Source organism: Polypterus senegalus, chromosome 3 (genome assembly GCF_016835505.1).
Source record: "Polypterus senegalus isolate Bchr_013 chromosome 3, ASM1683550v1, whole genome shotgun sequence".
NCBI lineage: Eukaryota > Metazoa > Chordata > Cladistia > Polypteriformes > Polypteridae > Polypterus > Polypterus senegalus.
The window spans coordinates 99,085,263-99,111,364 of NC_053156.1; the positions used below are offsets into that span (position 1 = coordinate 99,085,263).

At 38.9% G+C, this 26,102-nt stretch overlaps 1 protein-coding gene across 1 annotated transcript in view; it reads right to left on the bottom strand.

Moving 5' to 3' along the window:
* tbc1d32 (TBC1 domain family, member 32) overlaps nucleotides 1-26,102 on the bottom strand; it is a 188,422-nt gene that overhangs the window by 23,124 nt on the left and 139,196 nt on the right. The window contains exons 29-31 of the mRNA XM_039747661.1: nucleotides 16,390-16,459; nucleotides 14,143-14,258; nucleotides 10,524-10,678 (exon numbers count right to left, since the gene is read on the bottom strand). Of these exons, the coding sequence (XP_039603595.1) occupies nucleotides 10,524-10,678; nucleotides 14,143-14,258; nucleotides 16,390-16,459 (341 nt within the window). The remainder of the gene's footprint in view (nucleotides 1-10,523; nucleotides 10,679-14,142; nucleotides 14,259-16,389; nucleotides 16,460-26,102) is intronic.

Sequence of the window (26,102 nt, forward strand, 5' to 3'; positions counted from 1 at the left end):
GGGCAGGTCTTTTAACCCTGCAATGTTCTCAGCATACCTTTACTTATTTGTGTACCTGTGCAGCTCGGGAATTTTTATTTGTGAGGCTCTTATAAGCAACTTATTGATTGATTTTTTTATGATGCAGTTTAAAGGGTTCATGAACTTGCACATCTCACTATTTTTGATTAGTGGTCATCATTACCATTTTGCCCATTGGGGAAAAAAAGTGGAAATTTATGAATATTCATTTAAACCCAGCCACCGGGGATGCACAAACCAGTGTGTTTCTTCGTGCCGGTCCCAAGCCCAGATAAATGGGGAGGGTTATGTCAGGAAGGGCATCCAGTGTAAAATTTTGCCAAATCAATATGCGCACAGCAATACAAATTTCCATACCGGATCGGTCGAGCCCTGGGTTAACAACGTCCGCCACCAGTACTGTTAGCCAGGGTGCTAGCAGAAATTGGGCTACTGTTGGCTGAAGAAAAAGAAGGAGAAGAAGAGGGGGGAGACATGTCCGGAGGCAGGAGGAGAGGAGGAAGGTAAAAGGCGTGGAACTGAGGGTAGGAACTTTGAATGTTGGCATTATCACTGGTAAGGGGAGAGAGTTAGCAGATATGATAGAGAGAAGGAAGGTTGATATATTGTGTGTGCAAGAGACTAAATAGAAAGGGAGTAATCATCATGGTGTGGAAAGGAGGAGAAATGGAGTAGGGGTTATTCTGAAGGAACAGTATGTCAAGAGTGTTCTGGAGGTGAAAAGAGTGTCAGACAGAGTAATGATTATGAAGCAGGAAATTAGAGGTGTGATGATGAATGTTGTTAGTGCATATGCCCTGCAAGTTGGGTGTGCGATAAAGGAGAAAGAAAACCTTTGGAGTGAGCTGAATGAAGTGATGAACTGTGTATCCAAGGGGCAGAAAGTGGTGATTGGAGTGGATTTCAATTGACATGTTGGTGAAGGGAACAGAGGAGACAAGGAGGTGATGGGTAGGTATGGTGTCAAGGAGAGGAATGAAGAGGGTCAGATGATAGTGGATTTTGCCAAAAGGATGGACATGGCTGTGGTGAATACATATTTTAAGAAGAGGACGGAACATAGGGTTACGTACAAGAGTGGAAGAAGATGCACACAGGTAGATTACATCCTATGCAGAAAAGTCAATGTGAAGGATTGCAAAATGGTGGTAAAGGAAAGTGTAGTTAAGCAGCATAGGATGGTGGTCTGTAAGATGATGTTGGAGATCAAGAAGAGGAAGAGTGAGGGCAGAGCTAAGGATCAAATGGTGGAAGTTGAAAAAGGAAGACTGCAAGGTTGAGTTTAGAGAGAAAATGAGACAGGCACTGAGTGGTACTGAAGAGTTAACAGACAGTTCGGAAACTACAGCAGATGTAGTAAGGGTGACAGCAAAAAGGGTGCTTGGCATGACATCTGGACAGAGGAAGGAGGAAAAGGAAACCTGTTAGTGGAATGGAGAAGTGCAGGGGGGTATACAGAGGAAGAGGATGGCAAAGAAGAAGTGGGATAGTCAGAGAGATGCAGAAAGTAGACGAGTACAAGGAGATAAGGCGTAAGGTGAAGAGAGAGGTGGCGAAGGCTAAAGAAAAGGCATGTGATGAGTTGTATGAGAGGTTGGACACTAAGGAGGGAGGAAAAGGGCCTGTACTGATTGGCTAGACAGAGGGACCAAGCTGGGAAAGATGTGTAGCAAGTTAGGGTGATAAAGGATAAAGATAGAAATGTACTCAGCAGGTTGGATAATGGATGGATGGATGGATGGATGTACTCACAAGCGAGGACAGTGTGTTGAGCAGATGGAAAGAGTACTTTGAGAGGCTGATGAATGCAGAGAACGAGGGAAAGAGAGAAGAGGTTAGATGATGTAGAGATAGTGAATCAGAAAGAGCAACGGATTAACAAGAAAGAAGTAAGGACAGCTATGAAGAGGATGAAAAATGGAAAGACCATTGGTCCAGATGACATACCTGTAGAAGCATGGAGGTGTTTAGAAGAGATGGTAGTGGAGTTTTTAACCAGATTGTTTAATGGAATCTTGGAAAATGAGAGGATGCCTGAGGAGTGGAGAAGAAGTGTACTGGTGCCAATATTTAAAAATAAGGTGGATATGCAGGACTGTAGTAACTACAGGGGTATAAAATTGATGACCCACAGCATAAAGTTATGGGAAAAAGTAGTGGAAGCTAGGTTAAGAAGTGAGGTGATGATTAGTGAGCAGCAGTATGGTTTCATGCTAAGAAAGACCACCACAGATGCAATTTTTGCTCTGAGGATGTTGATGGAGAAGTATAGAAAAGGCCAGAAGGAGTTGCATTGCGTCTTTGTGGACCTGGAGAAAGCACATGACAGGGTGCCTCGAGAGCAGCTGTGGTATTGTATAAAGAAGTCGTGAGTGGCAGAGAAGTATGTAAGAGTTGTACAGGATATGTGTGAGGGAAGTGTGACAGTGGTGAGATCTGTGGTAGGAGTGACAGATGCATTCAAGGTGGAGGTGGGATTACATCAGGGATCGGTTCTGAGCCTTTCTTATTTCCAATGGTGATGGACTATGATGTTTGCTGATGACATTGTGATCTGTAGCGATAATAGGGAGTACGTTGAGGAGACCCTGGAGAGGTGGAGATATGCTCTAGAGAGGAAAGGAATGAAGGTCAGTAGGAAAAAAAACAGAATACTTGTGTGTAAATGAGAGGGAGGTCAGTGGAATGGTGAGGAAGCAGGGAGTAGAGTTGGTGAAGGTGGAGGAGTTTAAATACTTGGGATCAATAGTACAAAGTAATGGGGATTGTGGAAGAGAGGTGAAAAAGAGAGAGCAGGCAGGGTGGAATGGGTGGAGAAGAGTGTCAGGAGTAATTTGTGACAGATGGGCATCAGCAAGAGTTATATGGGTTGGAGACGGTGGCACTGACTAGAAAGCAGGAGACAGAACTGAAGTGCCAGAGTTAAAGATACTAAGATTTGCACTGGGTGTGACAAGGATGGATAGGATTAGAAATGAGTACATTAGAGGGTCAGCTCAAGTTGGATGGTTGGGAGACAAAGTCAGAGAGGCGAGCTTGTATTGGTTTGAACATGTGCAGAGGAGAGATGCTGGGTATATTGGGAGAAGGGTGCTAAGGATACAGCTGCCAGGGAAAAGGAAAAGAGGAAAGCCTAAGAGAAGGTTTATGTATGTAGTGAGAGAGGACATGAAGGTGATGAGTGTAACAGAACAAGATGCAGAGGACAGAAAGATATGGAAGAAGATGATCCGCTGTGGCAAACCCTAATGGGAGCAGCCGAAAGAAGAAGAAGAAGATTTTTAGTGTTCAGTAGTTGATGTTAATATATCTTTTAATATTGTCTTCTGCTATTTCTTGTAATTCTGCTATTTTTATATATTTATATATTGTATATATATATATTTTGTAAGGGACAGCTGGCATCTAAAAGGAGGAACGGGGGAGAAATCCATCTCCCCTGAACTGCTACTTGGCAGCCCCCTTGGGTTACAACAGCGCCTTGGATTCCCACAGAGATAATGGGAATTGGTATTTGTTGGCTTAGCCCTGTTGGGTTCCATGGATGTTGCCAGGGGGGAGCTGTGGAAGCTGCTGAGCCCTACATTGGGCTTTCAACACACCTGGGAGTGTTTCCAGACTTCGCTAATGAGACCTGAAGCACTCTCAAGTGCAGAATAAAGGGAGCCGTCTGCTACCATGTAAGAAGCCAGAGTCGGAAAGAGGCGGATGTAGTTTGCCTGAGGGGGGGTTGGGGAAGAGGGGGAAAGTACTTGAAAGGGTAGCTCTCTATTTAACTCACAAGCCTAACAGCAAGGTTATGGTGATGGTGACAACATAATCATAATTTTGCCATGCAGCCCCATAAACATGTACATTAAATTTAGTTCACTGAATTGGAATTATAATATTTACACATAATTGCTGTTTACCAAAGGAGGTATGTAAAGGTATTAGAAACTTTGTTATCAGCATAAACGGTAAATATCTCCATGTTTACTTATTTAAATAATATTAACAATATAAATTAAAAACAAAACAGTGCCTAAAATGGATCCTTGACATATTCTCCATGAAATAATCATGAGGACATATACTTATCAACAAGAATAAATTAATTGAAGTTTAGAAAGCCACTCATCTAACAGTCATATTTAAGCCATACTTCCCTTCTAAACAGGAGAAAATAACAAAGGAGAGTTTAGAAATGGCAGTATACTGTAGTTCAGGTTAACATTTAAATGTCTTACAGAATTGCATGCCCGCTAATTGCTATAAAGAATGTTAAATGAGAATAGAATTACAATGGATGGCATATACTGACAAATTTGTGTATCTCTTTTATCTTAATGTATATTTAACTTTCTCCAGTTTTAACTAGTACAATATATCATTATAGAATTGTTTTATTGAAGGAGTATTATGATTCTTCTCATTGTGCAAAATAAAACTGTTTTTATGGGGTTCCATCTGGTTTCCATCTCAAAAACAGCTATTAAAGGATGAGGATATGGTAACCTTGAGGCAGATGAATGTTAATTTTGAAATTGGAAGCTATCGTCATCAGATATAATCTACAAAACCAGATTTCAAGTTGGTTAATTAGCCAAAAACAAAAGAATACACCTAAGATGTCAAAGCTCCATGCTGGGTTAAGTCATCCTCCGCAGGAGTATATTATTGCACCCTTTCTTTTTGTAATTTTTATTAATGACATAGATTCCAGTATAGTTAGTAAACTTGTGAAATTTGCAGGTGATGGTAATATTGAAGAAATGGCAGTTATCTGAGGAGGCAGTAAAAATAATTCAAAATGACTACACAATCTTCATAACTGAGCAAAACTTGGAGAAATAAGTTTTATGCAGAAAATAGTACAGTGCTCCAGGGTAGTGAAATATTAATGATGAATACAACATGGAAACACTGTCTTACAGGCGGGTCTCCCTAAAAAAGTATTTAGGAGTTTATATTGACACATTGAAAATTCTTGAATATAAATCAAGGAACATTATCTATAGACTATACAATGTACATGTGAGACCATCTGGAGTATTGCATTCAGTTCTGATCTCCATGCTACAAGTTAGACAAAGCAGAAGTTGAAGATGTACAGAGTGGAACAAACAGGTACGTTCTAGGTCCGAAGGGCATGTCCTACTCTGACAGGCTCTGTGGGAACCTAATTCAGGTCTTTAAAATTCTCAGAAACATTGATAAAGTGCATCCAGAAGCATTCCTTCTACTAAATATTGACTCAAGTGTTCAAAGACAACAGTGGAAATGAATGTGAAGTGTATTTAACACTGAAGCCAAGAAGTACTTCTGTACACTAAGAATTGTGGGAATCTGAAACAAACTATGGAGTCATGTAGTTGAAGCAGAAACTTTGACAACTTTTAAACAATATCTGGATGAAATATTGTGACAACTTAGCTATCAGCTAGCCATACAAACTTAATAGACTATTGGTCTTCTCTGACGTGTCTTTTTGCCTTGTCTTTTTCTAGTCCAGTAAGGCTTAAGAACAGGATACAGGCAAAACATAGGGACAATGGAGGTGACTGGTTGAAAACTTCTCTAATAAGAAGGGTGTACTCAAAGATAAAAGTCAATATCTTTGAGTAGATATTATGTCTATATCAGCAGAATGCAATGTACAGTTTTAAGATTAGTTAGAAAATGCCACACTCATATCAAGGAAGAATGTATTCTGTTCATAGCTGACATCTGTTCATTGTCTGAAAATCTAATTGTATGATCTTGTTCCTGGAGCACTATCACATACCACGTGATACACTGTTAGGGGAACGTTAATTCATATACTACATAGTAATGTCTCCACACTTTAGTATATTAAACATTTTGTTCTAAAGCCTCTTGAACATGGGAAAGGCATTATATAAATAAAATAATAATATTATTATTATTACTAGCAAAATACCCGCGCTTCGCAGCGGAGAAGTAGTGTGTTAAAGAAGTAATGATAAAGAAAAGGAAACATCTTGAAAATAACGTAACATGATCGTCAATGTAATTGTTTTGTCACTGTTATGAGTGTTGCTATCATATATATATATATATATATATATATATATATATACACATACATACATACACAGACATATATCTATCTAATATCTATATATATCTATATCTCTCTGTATATATATATATATATATACACATACATACTGTACATACATACACACACACATTATATATATATGTATCTATATCTATCTATCTGTATATCTATTGTGAACTTTGCCCAGACACAGACAGGCGGACATGTTGTCTTAAAACCACCACACGTTTATTAAACACAATATTTACAATATTGGTCACTCAGACCCAATTCAATGGTCACTCAGACCCAGTTCAAAAGTGCAATACCCCAAATAACACAGTCCTGGCCACAATGCCTTGTCTTCGGGCCGCCTCCACAGCTCCTCTTGCCTCGTCCTCCTTCCACCCGACTCTAGCCTCGAATAAATGGAGACGGCCCCTTTTATAGAGGACCCGGATGAGCCCCAGGTGTTCCCGGCAATCTTCTGTTGGCCACGCCCCAGTGTGGCGGAAGTGCCGGCTGTCCTCCCGGCTGCTCTCCGGGCGCTGTCATAAATCTTCCCCCCAGCACTTCCTGGTGTGGCGGAAGTGCTGGGGTAACAGGTCCCCAAGGCACTGGGGTGCCTCCTGGCAGTGACCACGGGCCCCTACAGGTAAAGGCTTCCATGCCCTTGACCCGTGGCCCCCAAAGCAACCCGGAAGGCAAACCCCACGTGATCCAGGCAGGGCTCTGACCCTCTTCCGGTCCCTCCTGGCGTCCCGGCCGGGTCATGGCCCCTGGCATCCCTGACACTATATATCTATATATATATACACCATATACACACACACATTATATCTATATCATATCTATATATATATATATATATATATATAGCAAAATACCCGCACTTCCCGCGGTGAAGTACTGCCTTAAAAGTTTTATTAAGAAGAAAATTAAACTTTTTTAAACTGAGGGAAAATATGCCAATAATTATTTGTTAAGGATCTCTTTGTATACCACATTGTGAGTTCGGCCCTCCGGTTGTAATATGACCAAGCTGTGCGCTGAGCTTACTCTTAAGCATGCAAGTACAGTTGGCCATGTGAACAGTAATTTTGTTTCAAATCTCACAGCTTGGATTGCTACTGTCATAATCGGTTTGAGTTTCATGGTTTGTTTCAATTACGACAGTATTTGTAGGGCTTGTGTTGAAGTGACATTCAGCATCTGTCAAGCGTTGTAAGTATACAACCAGTTTCATCGATAACTTCACATCCAGCTTTTGAGAGTTTAAACATTCATAAACATTAAAGTGTCCACTACTGAAATCGTCACCTGTCAATCTAAGATGTTTAAGAGGCATTGGCGGTTGTCCAAAGGTGTAAAATATTTGGCCATTTCGGTCCACTTGAAAGCGACAACCGAATAATTCAGCGGCAGCCATCAACTCACATGCAGATGCATAGGTGAAGGGCTTAAGCATTTTACTCTTATAAGGCTCCTGTGTAGTATAATTATCTCCTGTACCGTCATCAGTCCACACCTTGAACCTGTCCCAGTCATTCAATACATAAGACACAATGTTCCTCCAGATATCAAGAGTGAGCCTGATATGGTCGTGCAATATGTAACAAGGAGAATGGAAAAGATACGTGCCATCTCCGGGCATGTAATCTACTCGGTAAATGACAGTTCTTTGATCGATGGTTATCACCTCAATAGACATGTTAATGGGGGTTAGGTTGGAATAATAAAGGAAATGGGTACCTGAACAATGTAAAGTAAGTCTAAAATACCTGCACAATAACTATAATCGTAATAAATGAACAATAAAACAGCGGAGAAGCTGTGGATTAAATAAAAAGGCTGTAGTTATCAGCAGGGAGACGTGAATCCCGTGGCGAAGCAAGGAAGGGAATGTAGAGACCGGAGCGACGGACGGCCTTATATAGGCAGGCAGCCAACAACATGGGAGGCGTTGGGATGGGGGACCCAATGCCACCTCACACGGTGACTGAGCTGCAGGCTATGGACGTATATATGTACGTAAGTAGGATTCAGTTAGCGTTGGGAACCCGCGTACCAAATTTCTTGAAGATAGGCCCATAAGTAACAAAGACTGTTGAAAAGTTCAGTATGGCGGCCGACAGTGGCATCATACCATCGAAATAAGTACGTACATCGGTTTCGCTTAGCGCAGGGAAGCCGCCTACTAAATTTCGTGAAGATGGGGCCATGAATAAGAAAGTTCAACATGGTGGACGTTGTCGACCGTTATGACCGTTACGTGTAGAATTTCAAAATGAAACCTGCTTAACTTTTGTAAGTAAGCTGTAAGGAATAAGCCTGCCAAATTTCAGCCTTCTACCTACACGGGAAGTTGGAGAATTAGTGACGTTGGAAAGTTCAATATGGCGGCCGACAGTGGCATCATACCACCGAAATAAGTATGTACATTGGTTTCGGTTAGCGCAGGGAAGCCGCCTACCAAATTTTGTGAAGATGGGGCCATGAATAAGAAAGTTCAACATGGTGGACGTTGTCGACCGTTATGACCGTTACGTGTAGAATTTCAAAATGAAACCTGCTTAACTTTTGTAAGTAAGCTGTAAGGAATAAGCCTGCCAAATTTCAGCCTTCTACCTACACGGGAAGTTGGAGAATTAGTGACGTTGGAAAGTTCAATATGGCGGCCGACAGTGGCATCATACCACCGAAATAAGTATGTACATTGGTTTCGGTTAGCGCAGGGAAGCCGCCTACCAAATTTTGTGAAGATGGGGCCATGAATAAGAAAGTTCAACATGGCGGATGTTGTTGACCGTTATGACCGTTATGAGTAGAATTTCGAAATGAAACCTGCTTAACTTTTGTAAGTAAGCTGTAAGGAATGAGCCTGCCAAATTTCAGCCTTCTACCTACATGGGAAGTTGGAGAATTAGTGATGAGTGAGTGAGTGAGTGAGTGAGTGAGTGAGTGAGTGAGTGAGTGAGTGAGTGAGGGCTTTGCCTTTTATTAGTATAGATTAAGGAAAGGAAGACAAAATGATGTTGGTGAACACAGTAGAACATATAAAGAAAAAGAAGTTTAGAATTTGCTGTTCAGTGCAAGCTATGCTTATGTGTATTCAGTGTGTGGCAAGTGGCTGGGGGCGGTACCCAGCCGGGACGCCTGGAAGGACCGGAGAAAGGATTACGCCACGGGACCACGGGAACAGAGCTTAGAAGCTCAACTCTATAGGGGCCCGTGGTCACCGCCAGGGGGCACCCAGATGCCAGGAGAGCCCTGGTCCTCAGCACTTCCGCCACACCCGGAAGTGCTGAGGGGACAAAAATCATGGACACCCAGAGTGCTTCCGGGTGCGTGGCCGGCACTTCTGCCACACCAGGGAGTGCCGGCAGAAGATCATTGGGAGGCACCTGGAACACGTCCGGGTGGGTTTAAAAGGTGCCACCTCCCTCAATTCGAAGGCTGGAGTCGGGAGGAAGAAGGACAGAGCTCGTCAGGAGAGGAGTGGAGGCGGACCTGAAGAGAGAAAGGCATTGTGAGAGGCCTGGACTTTGGGGGTGAAAGTGGGTTGTGTGCTGTGTCACTGTAAATAGTGTTGTGTAAATAAATGTGTGTGGTGCTTAAAATGATGTCTACCTGTCTGTTTCCAGGCCATATCCCACAAGTGCTATATTGGTCCTTCTAAAGTATTAACATTTGATACCCAGGAACAAAAGTGAAAATGAAGCAAAGTCAAGTCAACTTTTACTTTTCAGTTGTGAAGTAACTATATGTTTCATCTTTATCTCTTTCAATTTAAAAATACACTTTTTTAAAACAGTTCTTTTAAAGAAAGATTTGTTTAGATACACTGGGATCAGTGCTTGAAGTGGCTCAGTACTCACTGACACACAATACCAGCACTTTCCTGTTCTGCTCTTATTGCATGCATACCAACAGTCTGTCCCACAACCAACCAGCATTAAGAAAAACGATCTATAATTTCATCAAGCTCTTCCAGTTCCAAGCGGGATCGCCCCACTTTCCCCTATAGTCCCTTTATATATCACTGCGCTATTTGACCTTGAAGAGGGACTAAACAGTCCATCCTGAATAATTTCTACATATCATCATGCTTTATAACTTTCTGACTCATCATGCCTTTGGACCTCCAAGGGGGGCAACCCAACCCCTAACACAAACCCCGGAATAGTTTCAATAATCATCAGCCAAACCAATATGAAGTACCACCACTTCTTTTTTCCTCAACCATCCCTGACAGACAACCCTTGCACTTGTTTATTCTAATATGTATATTTTAAACAATGAACTTGTCTCTCACTTATAGTATGTGCCTACACCAAATAGCTTAAAATTAGAAATTTTGACTGGTTTGGAAATTAAGGGAAATATGTATTTTTTTATATTTTCACAGCATAGAAGAAACAAATCATTTTATTTAATGCAGGTTTTCACCACTTACAGAAGCATGAAGTCTTGGCAGCCAAAGAAATGCAGAAACAAGAAGTTCTGAAAATCGCAGCAGAAATTTCAGTGCTCTTACTTTGTCTCCAGCCATTATAAGAAAAACTGAAGATACAAACCAGTCATAGCCAGGGTAACTTTCCTGCAGATAACCTGTACAACACTGTCAAGGAATATCAGCTCTAAAATTTCACATCTTGTCATCTTAATCTTTTTTTTATTATTCTCTTAAGACGTCAATGGATAGGATGAGGACTGCAGTAAACTATTTTTTATCTATATTGGCATCTAAAGGTCAGCAACATCATTTATGTGATTTTCAACACTACATGGAAGCCATCTGTTCTAATATACTATTTTAGAAAAGCTGTTAAAGATCACCACTATTCATTAAAAAATATTTGAACTCCAACTACCATTTTTTAAGTGCAGTGATATTGAAATCACTCAGGAAATAATAATGGTTTGTAAATATTACTTGTTCAGTATTATACATAGAAAGGTCAACATACATTGGTTTATACACTATATACAGCATACATGTCCCACAGAAAGCCTCCAGGGTTGTGAAAGAGACAACTAATGTACACCATTAGCAGAGACTGGTCCTTCTGACACGAGTGTGAATGTGCATGGCCAATTATCAGTAGGATGGTTTGTATATGCCCTGGATGTGTGGAAGAGCAAAATGCAACAGTACCAGTATAAAGAAGAAATGGTTGTGGCCTGGGGGCAGCACGGTGGTGCAGTGGGTAGCACTGCTGCCTCGCAGTTAGGAAACCCGGGTTGACTTCCCGGGTCCTCCCTGCGTGGAGTTTGCATGTTCTCCCCATGTCTGCGTGGGTTTCCTCTGGGTACTCCGGTTTCCTCCCACAGTCCAAAGACATGCAGTTTAGGTGCAATGGTGATCCTAAATTGTCCCTAGTGTGTGCTTGGTGTGTATGTGTGTGTGTGTGCCCTGTGGTGGGCTGGTGCCCTACCCTGTGTTGGCTGGGATTGGCTCTAACAGACCCCCATGACCCTGTAGTTAGGATAAAGCGGGTTGTATAATGGATGGATGGATGGGTTGTGGCCTGGATGAAAGTATATAAGGTTCAACGTGGATCTTAAAGAGAATGATTGTCCCTTTAACAATGAGAGGCAAGGACCGCTTTGGCCAAAGATGGAAGCACATAGCCACTAGCTGGCACCACGCACTTCTCATTCCAAGTGAATCCAAGGAAGCCTGGCAAATAACTTGTACTCTGTCATTCAGAGACTAGAATGCACATGGTCCCAAATACATACAGTATATATCAGAATCACTTTTTACTTGCCAGTAATTGATGTATAGAAATTTAGCTTGGTAGCTTTGAAGCTGCTTATAATATAAAACAACATTACATACAAATAAAATAAGTTAAATAACATGATTTACTGTATAAACAGTTTCAAAATAGTGCAATTATAATGGAGATGTGCAAATGATGATGTGCAAGTGAAGGTGTGAGTGTATAGTATGTATGCTCATGCACACACCTATATGTATATATAGTGTACATATACACACCTTCATAAAATATATAAGAGAACATTCCTAAGCGAGGAAGACAGGTGAATTTACTGGTATTCAAGCGTTATGGCACTGAGGAAGAAACATTTGAGGTGACTATTAGTTTTAATTGACCTAAAGCATTTACCAGAGGGGGGTTTTCGGAACAAGTGATGACCTGGGTGAGATGCCCTTTTGACATAATTAGTGAAACTATGGGCATAAAGGTCTGCAACAGAAGGAAGAGCACGGACAAGTATTTGCTGAGCATACCTCACAACACACTGTCATTTATTTTTGGAGTGAACTGTTGCTGAACCAAATCAGATAACAGCGGATACATGAAATGGTGCTGTTCCTTCAAGAGAAGGAGTAGCTCTGAGGCTGGCCAGGAGAGCCAACCCTTTAAGGAAACAAAAGGCTTCGGGGGCACAGCAGCACCACAAGTCATAAGAGCAAGTTGTAGTTTTGTGTTCCTATATTTTATTTTAAAATTCCTGTTTATTTTAGTTTCACTACAGTAATACTAATGTAAAACTAAAAAAATTGACTACAGTGTTTTGGAAAGAGCTCACAAGACCTTCTTGCTAATACATAGCAGGGCTGGAAGGAGTGTGACCATTGCCTCTTTAAGATAGGAAGCTGACGAATTACCTTGGAAACCCACACCTTCAAGGGATTTTAAAGGTTCTGGGTCAAACAGAAACCACGAGGCAGTTTATGTTTGGAGTATCTACAGTCAAAGTAATCCAGCTCATAACCTCAGAAGTGATTCTGGTAACAATGAACTTTGGGTGGGGTTTGGGGTGTTTGTGTTTAAAACTGCCTTAGGGCAGACCACAATTTGTGACCAGAGTTGAGAAAGGAGGTTGGGGTGAAAGTCTAACTGGAGGGAAGAAACAGGTCAGCATAATGTGAAACAGAGAGATAAGAGAAAATATCAAGATTTAAGTAATTTTATCTTCTTTATTTTTATTTACTTTTTTTTATCATATTGTCAGTCATGCCATCATCTGCACCATTCATCTCTTTCAGAACGCTCTCAAATTAAACAATATACATGTTTTTCCCTATCCTTTAGTTGTTTCACCAAAATCATTTTCTCTGAACATAAAAGACAGAAGGAGAGGAAGGAACTGCTTTGATGGTACTTTGAGAGTGACAAGCGGACAAGCTACACTAGCAGTAACCCTGAACCAGGACATCTGCAGGTGGGGTAAGAGTAGCAAAAGAGTTTTGTTTTGTTGTGTCCTTACATCACATTTGGTATTTTTTGTTTTGGGATCACTAATCCTTGAACAATTTTCTCGAATAAGGAGCTCACTGGAATTGTTCTAGTTGCAGAGGGTCAACGCAAACGTAAAGTATCTGTATTGATACAATAAGTATGCTTTTAATCATGTGTATCTGTACTCAAATTAATATAATTATTGCTGGATATTTCTTATTTTGGGAATTGCTTGATTCATAAGTAAGTACAATTTCATACTTTAGGGTCTAGGAAATGGGTTCCTTCCTCATGCCACACCTTATACTGTCAGGACAGATTCTGGCACCCTGTACTGGAATAAGCAGGAGAGTGAAGGGATGAATGGAAAGAAAGAAATTCACTGTTTTGGATGTTTAGGTTTCATCAGTTGAGTCAGATATGTATACTACATAATTTAATAATAATTATTATATACAGTGTATATACACATACACAAACATAAACAGTATGTGCATACATATATGCACATATAGTTTTAAATAAACTAATTTATTTAAATTATAGACAGATGGTATGTTGGTTATATAAATCTACCATCTTATTTTCACTATATATGTCATTTTTATTAATTATCTTTTGCACTGTATAAAAGTGTGGAAATGTATTTTAGTATGTGAATAACAATAAGTATATGAATCTAATTTAAACAACACTTTGCATTATTAACTTAATAAAACACTCATAAACTGTGCAAGGTAGAGGATAGTCCTCTATGTAATAAACTTCAGAATATTTTAAGGTAAAGCATTCATTTTCCTCATCTGTTTTCCTAATTCAGTTAGGAACAAATACCATATTTCAAACTTTAAAGGATACAAAGTGGTGAACACAGTTTAGCTTTCTGTTGCAATAAAAATTTCTGACTATGCTTCATCAGCAGACATAGATCTTGTTCTGAGTCCTCTTTTATCAGATTCAAATTCTTTCCATATCTGAAAAAATAAAACATATACAGAATTGAAAAACTTAAATAATAAAAAAATTTAAACATTGATACATATTGTACATTTAAAGGTGTTTTCTATATGACATATATTGAAATAAAAAAAAAATTAAAAAAATTAAAAAACATGATACATTATGATTGGACAGAACCATAAAGAACAAAAATGAGTGGAAGAAAAAGTACCAAAGCAACAAGGTAAAGGAAGTGCTTCGTATAAACTTTATTCTTTTTGGTGAGCAAAGTTTGCAGTTTTTTTATATGTTTGCACATTATAGCAAAAGAATACTAGGTAAATTACATTACATGCAAGCTACACATTTGTGTTAGAAAGTAACAGAAAGCTAAGTAACAGAGAAAACAATCAGACAAACTTCCCATCAAATAAAAGTAAAGACAGTCAAATATAATACACAGTTCCCAATGGCAAAAAAAACCAGAGTTACAGATGTCCAACAGTTTTCAGTAACTTCTGAAACTAGATGTGATCCAAATCGACTCAGTCTTTAACACCGCTCAATTAATGGTAAGAGGAAACGTGTTTTATCCTTGCTTGCTGTTCGCAATTTTTTCCTCTCAGTTTCTTTTATTACTTTTACTTTTTTTGTTAACAAACTTTTTGTGTCTTATTTTTATTTCTGTTGTGTTCTGGTGGATTATGAATAAGTAAATGGATTAAAAACCTTTGTGGTAGTCATTTTTTCAAATCAAGAATGTGACTTTGCTTTTACATGCAAATATAAAGTTATAATTTGTAGCAATTTTAAATTAAAGTTTGAATGATTTTTTATAATCTAATTGTGTGTAATACAGCATTTAAATAAGTGTGTGGTTAAATTACACAGGTCATTTTTTTAAAACTGCCTGTCATGAATGAATGAATGAATTGTCTGTGCCTAAATAATAACCCTTTATTAAATCTTTAATTTCTATCAGATTGTAAGAATTTACTATCTTCATAAAGGTGCTGTAAAGTATTTGATCCAAAGTTTAAAATGCCTAATTCTGGCAAAGTAAACAGCCTGCTCCTTGAACAGATAGACACTCATACAAAGCATGTGACACACATTTTAGAGATTATTCATAACATAATTCTTTATAAAAACTACTGGAGCATAAACAGCCTTACTTTTATAGGTATATCTCTATTTTTATACAGTCCTTTGCTATGTATTCACTGTGTATTTCTTAATCTTCATTTAATAGCAATTTTTAAGCTAAAAATATTTGAGGCAGGTCATCGAAAATAAAAACAAAACAGGAATGGCTAAACGTTCATGAAACTAAACTGAAACTAATCTAAAAATGAAATTACAGGTAAAAATAGTATTAAAATAACGTAATATCTAGACCTAAAATAAACATGCTTCATTCATGTATATGCAAGACATATAGACTCACTTCATTATTTCTGAATCTCTCATCGTCAAGTTATTTTCTCTCATCAATGAGCATTCAATGAGAAATACAGTAAAGCAACCTTATACACATTCCTGGAGATAATTCCAGCCAATGAAAACACTTAGAAAGACAAGGAAGGTTTTCTTTTGCTTTACAGACAACTGACTAGAGGTCTCCCCCTTTGTAGCTTCTGATGTCCCTGGTTCCCTTGAGCGGTGAGTAGATCACAAACTGCTGGATCTCTAAGGTGATAACAGGGCTGCATGCTTTGAAGGGACAAAACAATCCCACTCCTGAAGTCAGAGCACCTGGACTGTAATGTAATACAATATGAAGTAATGTCTGTAACTCTGGCAGCACACTTAGAGCTCACTCTCAAAATGGCAGCATAGACCTGATTCTCTCAATATGAGATAATTCATTTTCTGCTAGGAAAAAGATGGTTTTCTAACTATTATTGCCAACACTCTTTGGTCTGCCTTTTCATGAGTTGAAGATCAGGCACCTCTGGATCTCTGACAGTTGCTAGGACATATACCATCAAGCATTCAAAGATCTTCAAGGACAGCAGGCTTCCCTATTATACTGCTAAACAAACAAGTTTGTTATTTTCCGTACAAACCATAGTTATTTAATTACATTAGCAAAGCAAAATAAAACTGTAAAATTGAAATAATATAACAAAATATACATTTGTCAAATATTCAAATAACACTCACCTAATTGACATTTTGATCCCAAGAAGTTCCACAGCAGTAAAGGTTTGATTCCTCACACTTGAATCAGAGCCTGCATTAATGAAAAAAGTGTATAAATATTTGAATTACTTTTGTTTCTTATATAATAGCTTTAATTTTATTACATCTTTTTTTTGTTTTTCGATTAAATGGCTGCTACATCACCTTGAGGTACTGTTTATGGTTATTTTGACATTTTGTTCAGAACTTCAAGCGAACCCTTGATTAGGACACCTTATGAGTGGGTTTATCATTATTTGGTTATGTTTCTGCATCTGCCTGTTGTGCTTTTAGAAAGGTTTCAGGTGTAGAGTTTTTGTGTATTTTCAAACTTCACTTTGGCCAAAGTGGAGACAAACTGCAATTTAATCCTAGGTTAGCTCATGCCTTTCATGAAGTGTTACCAGGATAATCTAAAATACGTTAAAAACACAACATTTCATCCTTCATCAAGTGATCGAAAATAATCTGCAGATATTTTTAATTCAGTCAAGGGGAAAACACATTTTTCAAATCCAAGTAAATTCATCCTGAATATATCCATTAGATTCCATTAGCATTTATCCACTGCCACTTAATACTTTGTAAAAAATATCTCAGTCAGAAATGAAAACTAAAGTAATAAGTGTTAAACTTATTCAGCTTTGAATACCTAAACATTTTTTCACAGTCTACACACAGTTTACTTTGGGTGATTATTAATGTCTAAGAAATGTGCCTACCTTTTGTATGGTTAATTGTCTCCACTAGCCTTAAGTTGGAATTTACTATATTTAGGTTTCCCTGTCTTCCCCATACAATTCAATTTATAGATATACTAAATAACTATGGTACTTCCCATTGGGTCATATTTTTAACCTGAACTTACATGAGAAAATGTAGCCGAACAGAGATGGGACTCCATTTAGCCTGTCTTACATTCTGGCCATTCCTCTAAGATGGCTCGACTTCCCTTTGTTATGGCAAGCTAGAGCTTCCAACATGTCTTCTATCGCTATCCTGCTAGATCTCTCCTCTTCATTTGATGCAGTCAACCACCAGATCCACTCTAGCCTTAGAATCACTGGGACTACCTTTGGGTAGTTTTAGTTCTACCTTTTAAGGCAGATCCTACTGTGTGTCCTGGAGTGGTTAGATGTCATGAGTGTAGCAGGCAAGCACAGGCGTGGCCCAAAGATCAGTCCTCTATATACACATCTAAGTAGGCTCTATCATTGTGTCCCATGGTTTTTCTTACTGGTTCTCTACCAATAATACGCAACTGTACCTGTCTTTCCCTCCAGAGGGCCACACGGAGATCTATCAGCTACGATCTCTGCAAGTTTTAACAATATTGTAACCTGGATGAAATAACTCTCTCTCTAGCTCAACATGGCAAAGTCAGAAAAATGAAAAGCAAATCCAGGACTTGGCTATACTGTATGTAAGAACAGCAACCTGATGTGAAAGGCTTCACTGAAGACAGAGTTGGATGGAGAGCTAAGGTCATCATATTATCTATTTGAAATGTTTTTTAGATTATGTTGGAATTTTACATTTTTTTTATAGTTAGCATAATAATATTCAGTGCATCGCTGAGGTCTATGTATTTAATATGTTTTGAACTCATGTAAACAACCTGCTTAGAGATTATCATGCTTTCACTCAGAATGTAAATTTTGATTTCTTCTTCCTCTTATTATTATTATCATCATCATCATCATGATGTTGCATTGCTTGATTTTGCTGTTTACTATGCATTTGTCTAGGAGAAATATTTGTTAGGCTCTGCCACACCACTACTAGATTTTTACTTAGTGTGAGGATAAACTAGTTAGACACTGACTAGTTTATTGCATCAAAACAACATTATCTACAAAAAAGTGTTGCCACACTCATGAATACCGCAACCACTGAACCCCAAACATGCTGAAGCACCACAACCACTGACCTGGTCAACTCTGGGTCTTTTCAGTTGTGGCCTTATACCCTGAAAATTTTAGGAGGCTCCCATGGAACCTGAACAAGCAAACAACTAGTACACTGACAGAGACAGTGTTATGGCCTACCAAAAAGTCTAGGAATATATAAATTGGCCGTACACGAGTAAGAGAGAGAGAGGGAGACAAAACACAAAAACCTAAACAAAAACAGGCTCCATTTATTGTCAAAAAAACACAACACACAAAATATGGAGAAAATTACGCAAAACAAGCAAGGAAGAAGAACCACACTAACATAGCTGTCTAACTTCACAAAGTTTACAGCGAGATACAAACTAATTGCATTTATTGCTTAGATGGCTAGCTTACAATTATATTTCTTTAACTAGCAAAATACCCGCGCTTCGCAGCGGAGAAGTAGTTTGTTAAAGGAGTAATGATAAAGAAAAGTAAACATTTTAAAAATAACGTAACATGATTGTCAATGTAATTGTTTTGTCACTGTTGTGAGTGATGAGTGTTGCTGTCACATATATATATATATATATATATATATACACACATACATATATACATACATATATATATATATACATATATATATATATATATACATATCTACATATGGCGCACGGTGGCGCAGTGGTAGCGCTGCTGCCTCGCAGTTAGGAGACCGGGTTCTTCCGGGTCCTCCCTGCGTGGAGTTTGCATGTTCTCCCGTGTCTGCGTGGGTTTCCTCCGGCGCTCGGTTTCCTCCCACAGTCCAAAGACATGCCGGTTAGGTGGATTGGCGATTCTAAATTGGCCCTAGTGTGTGCTTGATGTGTGGGTGTGTTTGTGTGTGTCCTGCGGTGGGTTGGCACCCTGCCCAGGATTGGTTCCTGCCTTGTGCCCTGTGTTGGCTGGGATTGGCTCCAGCAGACCCCCGTGACCCTATTCGGATTCAGCGGGTTAGAAAATGGATGGATGGATATCTACATATACACACATACATACATACACACATATATACACAGAAATACATATATATATATATATATATGTATTTCTGTGTATATGTGTGTGTTGGAGAATTAGTGATGAGTGAGTGAGTGAGGGCTTTGCCTTTTATTAGTATAGATATATATATATATATATATATATATATATATACACACACACACAAATATGCGTTTTTGGGAACACCGTAGTGCCGACTTGGTTCAACATTACTTGGCAACAGGGAAAGTGGGGCAAGTTGCACTGGTGCATTTGTGTCTCCCATAAAAGTAGCTTCACTTGAAATCACTTTGTGATTTTGCACGGGTAAAACATCTGCTGAAGTGTCAGACTCTTCTTTAACTCTTCTGCTTTCTGTATCTTGTGCATTGCATTCAGGTCTTTCAGGTTATCTTGATGTTTTGTCTCATAGTGCCGTCTTAGATTAAATTCTGTAATTACAGCCACATTAGCTCCACAAATGAGACACACGGGTTTACTGGCAATGTCAGTAAACATATACTCAGCCTCCCATCGGTTTTTAAAGGCTCTATTTTCAGAATCAACTTTTCTCTTCGGCATCGTGTGGGCTAGCTTCGCAATAACTTGCAGCATCATAAGCTAGACTTGATTAATGCGGTAAGTGTTCGGCAAGGCGGCTGAAGCACTACATTATGGGATCTGTAGTTTATTGTGTTACCAGCGCTTCATATCCCCGGGCCATTAATAACAATAATACAGTATATAAAATGATCTCGCGGGCCAGATATAATTACACGCCGGGCCGGATGTGGCCCACGGGCCTTGAGTTTGACACATATGGACTAAATAGAACTTGAAAAGATATATTTTTTCGAATGTGATCGCGCAATTCACATCGAGTTGACGCGCACTACAGTACATCGAGCCTGCGTGCTATTGTGGTTTTGCCTGCGTGCCTCAATAAGTCACCCTCCCCTCGCTCTTACTTTTTTACCGTTCATCTAATAAATACACTGAATATGGCTTTACCAAAACAATCATTGACGGCGAATAAAGTATCCATTATTCATGAAGCTTCTATTGGTGATCTGTCTTTCTGCGTTAACCTCATATTTTTTTCATACATCTCAAACCAAGGGGATGCGAAGGTAAAATGAATAAAAAAGCACACATACATACTCAGTGCACCCCCTCTCGGGAATCAAACCCCGGTCGTCGGCGTTAGAGGCGAAAGCTCTACCATTGCGCCACAGCGTGTGGTTTATCTATTCGAGCATATGTAGATCGGGGTATATATATACATATATATATATACCCGCGCTTTGCAGCGGAGAAGTAGTGTGTTAAAGAAGTTATGAAAAAGAAAAGGGAACATTTTAAAAATAACGTAACATGAGTGTCAATATACAGTAATTGTTTTGTGAAATTTAGGAGTGTTGCTGTCATCGAGGATTTGATTATCATTATTTCTTTCAATCAGGTTCGTATTTGTAGGATGTGTTCAAGTTACATTCCGTGTATGTCAATTGTTGTAAAGATAAGAGGTTTCATTCATCGATTCGTTTCTTACTGCATCAATAAACAGCTCGTCTTCCTCTTTATCTGAGACGTGACCCACTGCATGCACGGCTTTTTTTTACACTGTCTTCCTTTAGCGGGACATTGACTTTTTCCACCGTGTGCTTTGTTTCCGCAGTAGCTGCACTTATGAATATGCTTATATGTATCACACGCTTCATATTTTTTTGCTGCCTTCTCAATTGTGTAATTCGGTTTTTGTTCAGCACTCTTTGGAACTGTTGCTTTTTGTCTGTGCACTGCGTCATTTCACGTGAGCCGCTCGGTGTACATGCATCGAAAGTTCACAGCTGTGCTGGTGCCATCTTGTGCAATGTCCACGGCTGTATTTAATGTTAGCTAAGACCCGGCACTTAAAAGTTTCTCTCGCAGTTTCGCTGAGTTTGTGCCAAACACCACCCTGACCATCTCATCTTCGTCTGCATAAGCACAGTCCTTCACCCGTGAATATTTAGTGGCAGTGTTTCTATTGGATTGCCGCTGACGGACGGCCTTATATGGGCAGGCACTAAATTACGTGGGAGGTGTAACTCCGCCTCCCATGGGCATCAAGAAGAAGTCTATTATAGTATATGGATGAAAAAATAGGTTCCAGTTATGACCATTACGTGTAGAATTTCGAAATGAAACCTGCCCAACTTTTGTAAGGAAGCTGTAAGGAATGAGCCTGCCAAATTTCAGCCTTCTACCTACACGGGAAGTTGGAGAATTAGTGATGAGTGAGGGCTTTGCTTTTTATTAGTATAGATAAGCAACCCAAAGCCAGACCATCCAACCCTAACTTTCTATACCTTGCTCTGTCTTTCTCTCCACACACAAACACACGCGCGCACACACACACAAGCACGCACACACGCACACACACTCTCTCTCTCTCTCACCTAAAACCCAAAGCAGCTTAATTTATAAACCTACACCCCACCCATAACCCTGGTGAGTTAATTAATAAGAAACTTAAGTGGGTAATTAGATCAGGACCCAATTAAGGTAAACACCAAATTACAGTATAAAAACAAAAGTCTACAGTAGGTCGTAACAGACAGCGACAGAACTTCCTGACCACTACAGCAACTTTCACCCTGCCATTATTCAATGAGTGGGTCTCCTAAGAGGCCCAAGTGTGGACTTTACACTGAAGAATTCCTTAATTCGAACTTTGTTTCATGCTTGTTTTTGTTTCTGTTGAGGCTTTAGATAGTTAGATTAGGTTAATTTAAAGCAGGGGTGCCCACACTTTTTCGGCTTGTTGAGCTACTTTTAAAATGACCAGGTCGAAATGAATTTTTAATGTAGGTAGTTTTATATATATATATATATATATATATATACAGGTATATATATATATATATATATATATATATATATATATATATAAAATATCTCTCCTTTCCCTTTCTCAGATTGCTTTTTGGAAGATCGTCAGCTTCGTAGTTTTTATGAACAGTCCGAAAATGCCTTTCCACATTTTCCTTTTTTGGAATAGCAATGATAGATTGACAGATCAGACAAACGCACTTTGATTGTGACATTGTGAGAAAATGTACCCTCCCCAGACAATTTTTTTTTAAATCCCTTCTTTAGTCGATATAAATTGAAAGGCTAACTAGATCACAGCCGGTGTTTTGCAGTAGCTCACGCGTTTGATCGTGTGTGCGGGATGACCAGTGTGATAAAAGAGAAGAGATCTCAGACTGACCGCCCTGTATGTCCATCAAGTGGCAAATGCCAGAGGGAGGATATATGATAGACTAACGTTTAAAAAATTTTTTTTTGAATGCAACGCGATCTACCTGCACTACCTTTGCGATCTACTGGTTGATCACGATCGACATATTGAGCACCCCTGATTTAAAGAGTTTCTAAAAAAAGTCGAATTTCCCTCTGGGAACAAAAGAACTTATATCTGTCTATCTATAGATAGATTGATTGTTGTAACTTTATTTGTCCTCTGGGGAAATTGGATTTTTTTTACAGCAGACTATTAGATAGATAGATAGATAGATAGATAGATAGATAGATAGATAGATAGATAGATAGATAGATAGATAGATAGATAGATAGATACGTTATTGTCTGAACACATGCCAAAATAACTAAAAGGGGCAAAAATTGAAAAGAAAGTAAACTTCTGACTTGGCAGTCACAGTCGCAGTGGTGATTATGCAGGTGTATTGCTGTTGGTATAAAGGGTCCCCAGTAATGTTTTTTGACACACTTCTGATGAATAATTTATTGGCTGAAAGTACTCAGTGTTCGTGTGTCAGAGAGAGGTTGTGCAGAATTGTTTATAATGGCACTCAATGCTGTTTTAATTCTCTCCTTCACTACAACCTCTAGGGGGTCCAATCTGTATCCTACAGTATACAGTAATTAAGCTTGCCCTTTAAATTAGCTTGTTGATTTGGCAGACTTCTCTTGAAGTGATGTTACCAGTCTAGCACACCACAGCATAGAAAATCACACTGCTCATCACAGAGTCGTAGAAGATGTGAAGGATCTTTAAAGTAGGTGGATTCTCCACGACTGAACCAGGTCCGATGGAGTTGACAGTGAGTGGTTTGGAATGGCCCAGAGAGGCAGTAGGCTTCTTGTTTTGTTGTATATTTTTGTACTTATTGTATATGTTTTTGAATCTCTCACTGGAATTGTTTCAGGTATAAAGGGATTCCTCTATTGTTAAAATGTGCTGAATAAGTACCTGTACAAAAAGAAAACTAAAGTGTTGCTATTTAGAGTTAAATACGTTCAGAATCAAAGTAACGATTAACCTCATTATAAAAAAACAAAAAAAAAACCTGAATTTCTTCAATTTCTTCATTAATTCGTATCACTGAGATCACAGAGACTGCAAAAAATTAAAAGTATGTAATTGCCACTTTACTCCCTGGACATTTTTCATTGAGGATAAAAGCTTATAAATAAATTCAGTAAAACCCAATTACCTCTTACAATTTGCTCTTTAGCATTCACTCATAATTCTCTGCTAATGACTTCATATGTATTTTATGCTCTTCTTAACTGTATGATAATAAAGTGAAAATACGACTCCTAAATTTCCTAGGAGGAATGAAAATTAAATGGATTACCTATTACAAGTTTTTTCCTGTCGCAGAAGATGCTTCAGCATGATTTCTTCATTTTTTGAGGTTTGCAGTTAATGGAAGTGAGAGTTTAAGATGTGTGTTGAATAATGATTTTCCTGACCATTCACTAGCTACAGAATGCATGCAAACAACTCCATAAAGGTTAACTGCCGATCTTAAATTGTGTTGATGCAGACAGAATTTTAGTTATGTGCATCACAACCAAAGAAATAATGTCAAAAATAAAACCTGCACTTCAAAGTAGGACCTAGTAAACTTGAGGAAGGATAGCATAAAATCAGAAACAATGGTATGTATATAAATAGTAATGTAAAAGTCACCAATAAGAGAAAATTGCACTGTCTGGTAAAAAGAAAAAAAAACTTGATACCCTTTTCACAGTTATTACAGCAGGGTGACCACATTTTTTTCTATTTAGCATCACTTGGCCTTTGAGATGAAGTGCATGTATCAGGGGTACAATATGTGTATATGGCAATAAGCAGTATGAAGGATGGCCAGGAACCTTACCCAGCCGGGACAGCAATAGTGTGGAAGAAAGCCTGCCTCAATTCTGATAGCAACAGTTGGGAGGAGAAGGAAGTTTTCCAGGACGAATGGAGGAGGCAGAGACAGAGAGAAAGAAAGAGAAAAGAGACAGAAGAAGAGGTAGACAATGACAAAAAGTGTGTCTACTGCTTATTGGCACTGTGTTTGTGTTCGTGGTGTGGGAAACTGTTCCTGAAAGAGTTTCATACAATTAAAAAACCCTTTAGTTGTTGAGACTTATGCCAGGGCCTGTGTGTGTCAGATGTTTAGGGAGCTATAGTGTCCCCTGGTGTCTACAGCAGCAGCAGGATTGTGCAGTGGTTAGTGCTGCTGCTTTACAGCTGTATGAGAATAGTCTTAAATCAAGCCATAAAACTATCTGTGTTGACTTTGTAAATTCTAATTTGTAAGTTCCCACTGTATCTAGGTATGTGTGCATTTTGTTTTTTGCCTCTAGATGTGGTAGGTTTCCTTCCACAACTAAAACAGATCTGTGTTGTCTTAATTGTCAACTCTACGTTGAGAGATTGAGGGTTGGTGGGTGAAATTTGTCATGCAATGAGCTGGCACCCACACAAGGCTGGGTGACCTGTGTTTTGAGCAAAGTCTCTGCTCCCCATGGATTAACTAGCTCCACAAAACTGTTGAATAGATTGACACTGGTGTATTGTCCCAATATATATATATTGACCCTTTTATATATATCTATATATATATAAAATCCAATGTCTGTCTGTCTGCTTTTCATGAGAGAACTACGGATTTAGATTAGTTTTTTTTTTTCAAAAATTTGCTTCAACAGTCTGGTTGATTTTGTGACTTCTCTCTTCTCGCTGAGTCTCATAGTTCACTTACAGTGCCGATATATTTGCACGAATCCGAGAGACACGCATCGGGCCAAGAAGAGGGGGACAGGGCCCTCCTCATTCACTCACCAGTATCAGTACATATCTTACATTCGCTTAGCTAGTGAACGAGAGAACTGCTTAACAGATTTAGATTGTTTTTTTTTTCTGGAATTTGCTTGAACATTCTGGTTGATTTTGCGACTACACTCATCGCGCTTAGCATCATAGTTCACTTGCAGGAGTGATAAATTCACATTAATCTGAGACAGAGGCTGTGGGCCAAGGGGAGGAGGAAGCCTGGTCAGGAGTGGGGCACTGGGTGGGGCCATCCTCACTCACACGCCAGCCTCCGTTCGAATCGCTGTACCTCTGGCCAAGTTTTGGAATGGACTTAGCCTCCACTTAGCTAATGATACTTGTTTGTTTATTGATTTTAAAAGATTGTCCTGTTTCACTACTATGCGGGCGAAGCCGCAGGGGGGATGGCTAGTATTTCATTATATACATACACATTTATTTCCTGTACTGTTATGAAGGTAACATAAAATACTGTTTTGTTCAGGCAGTTACTCCTAAGTTTTTGGAATACAGAAAAACAATTAAGAAATACTGTAAATCAGAGTCGATAAAATCAAAAAAAAGTTATACTATATGCAATGATGGTGCAATTTGACCAACTCTTTCTCAAAAATTACATGTACCCAACAGAAAGGAGCTACCATATTTACTCATGAAATAAAAAGAACTAAGGAACT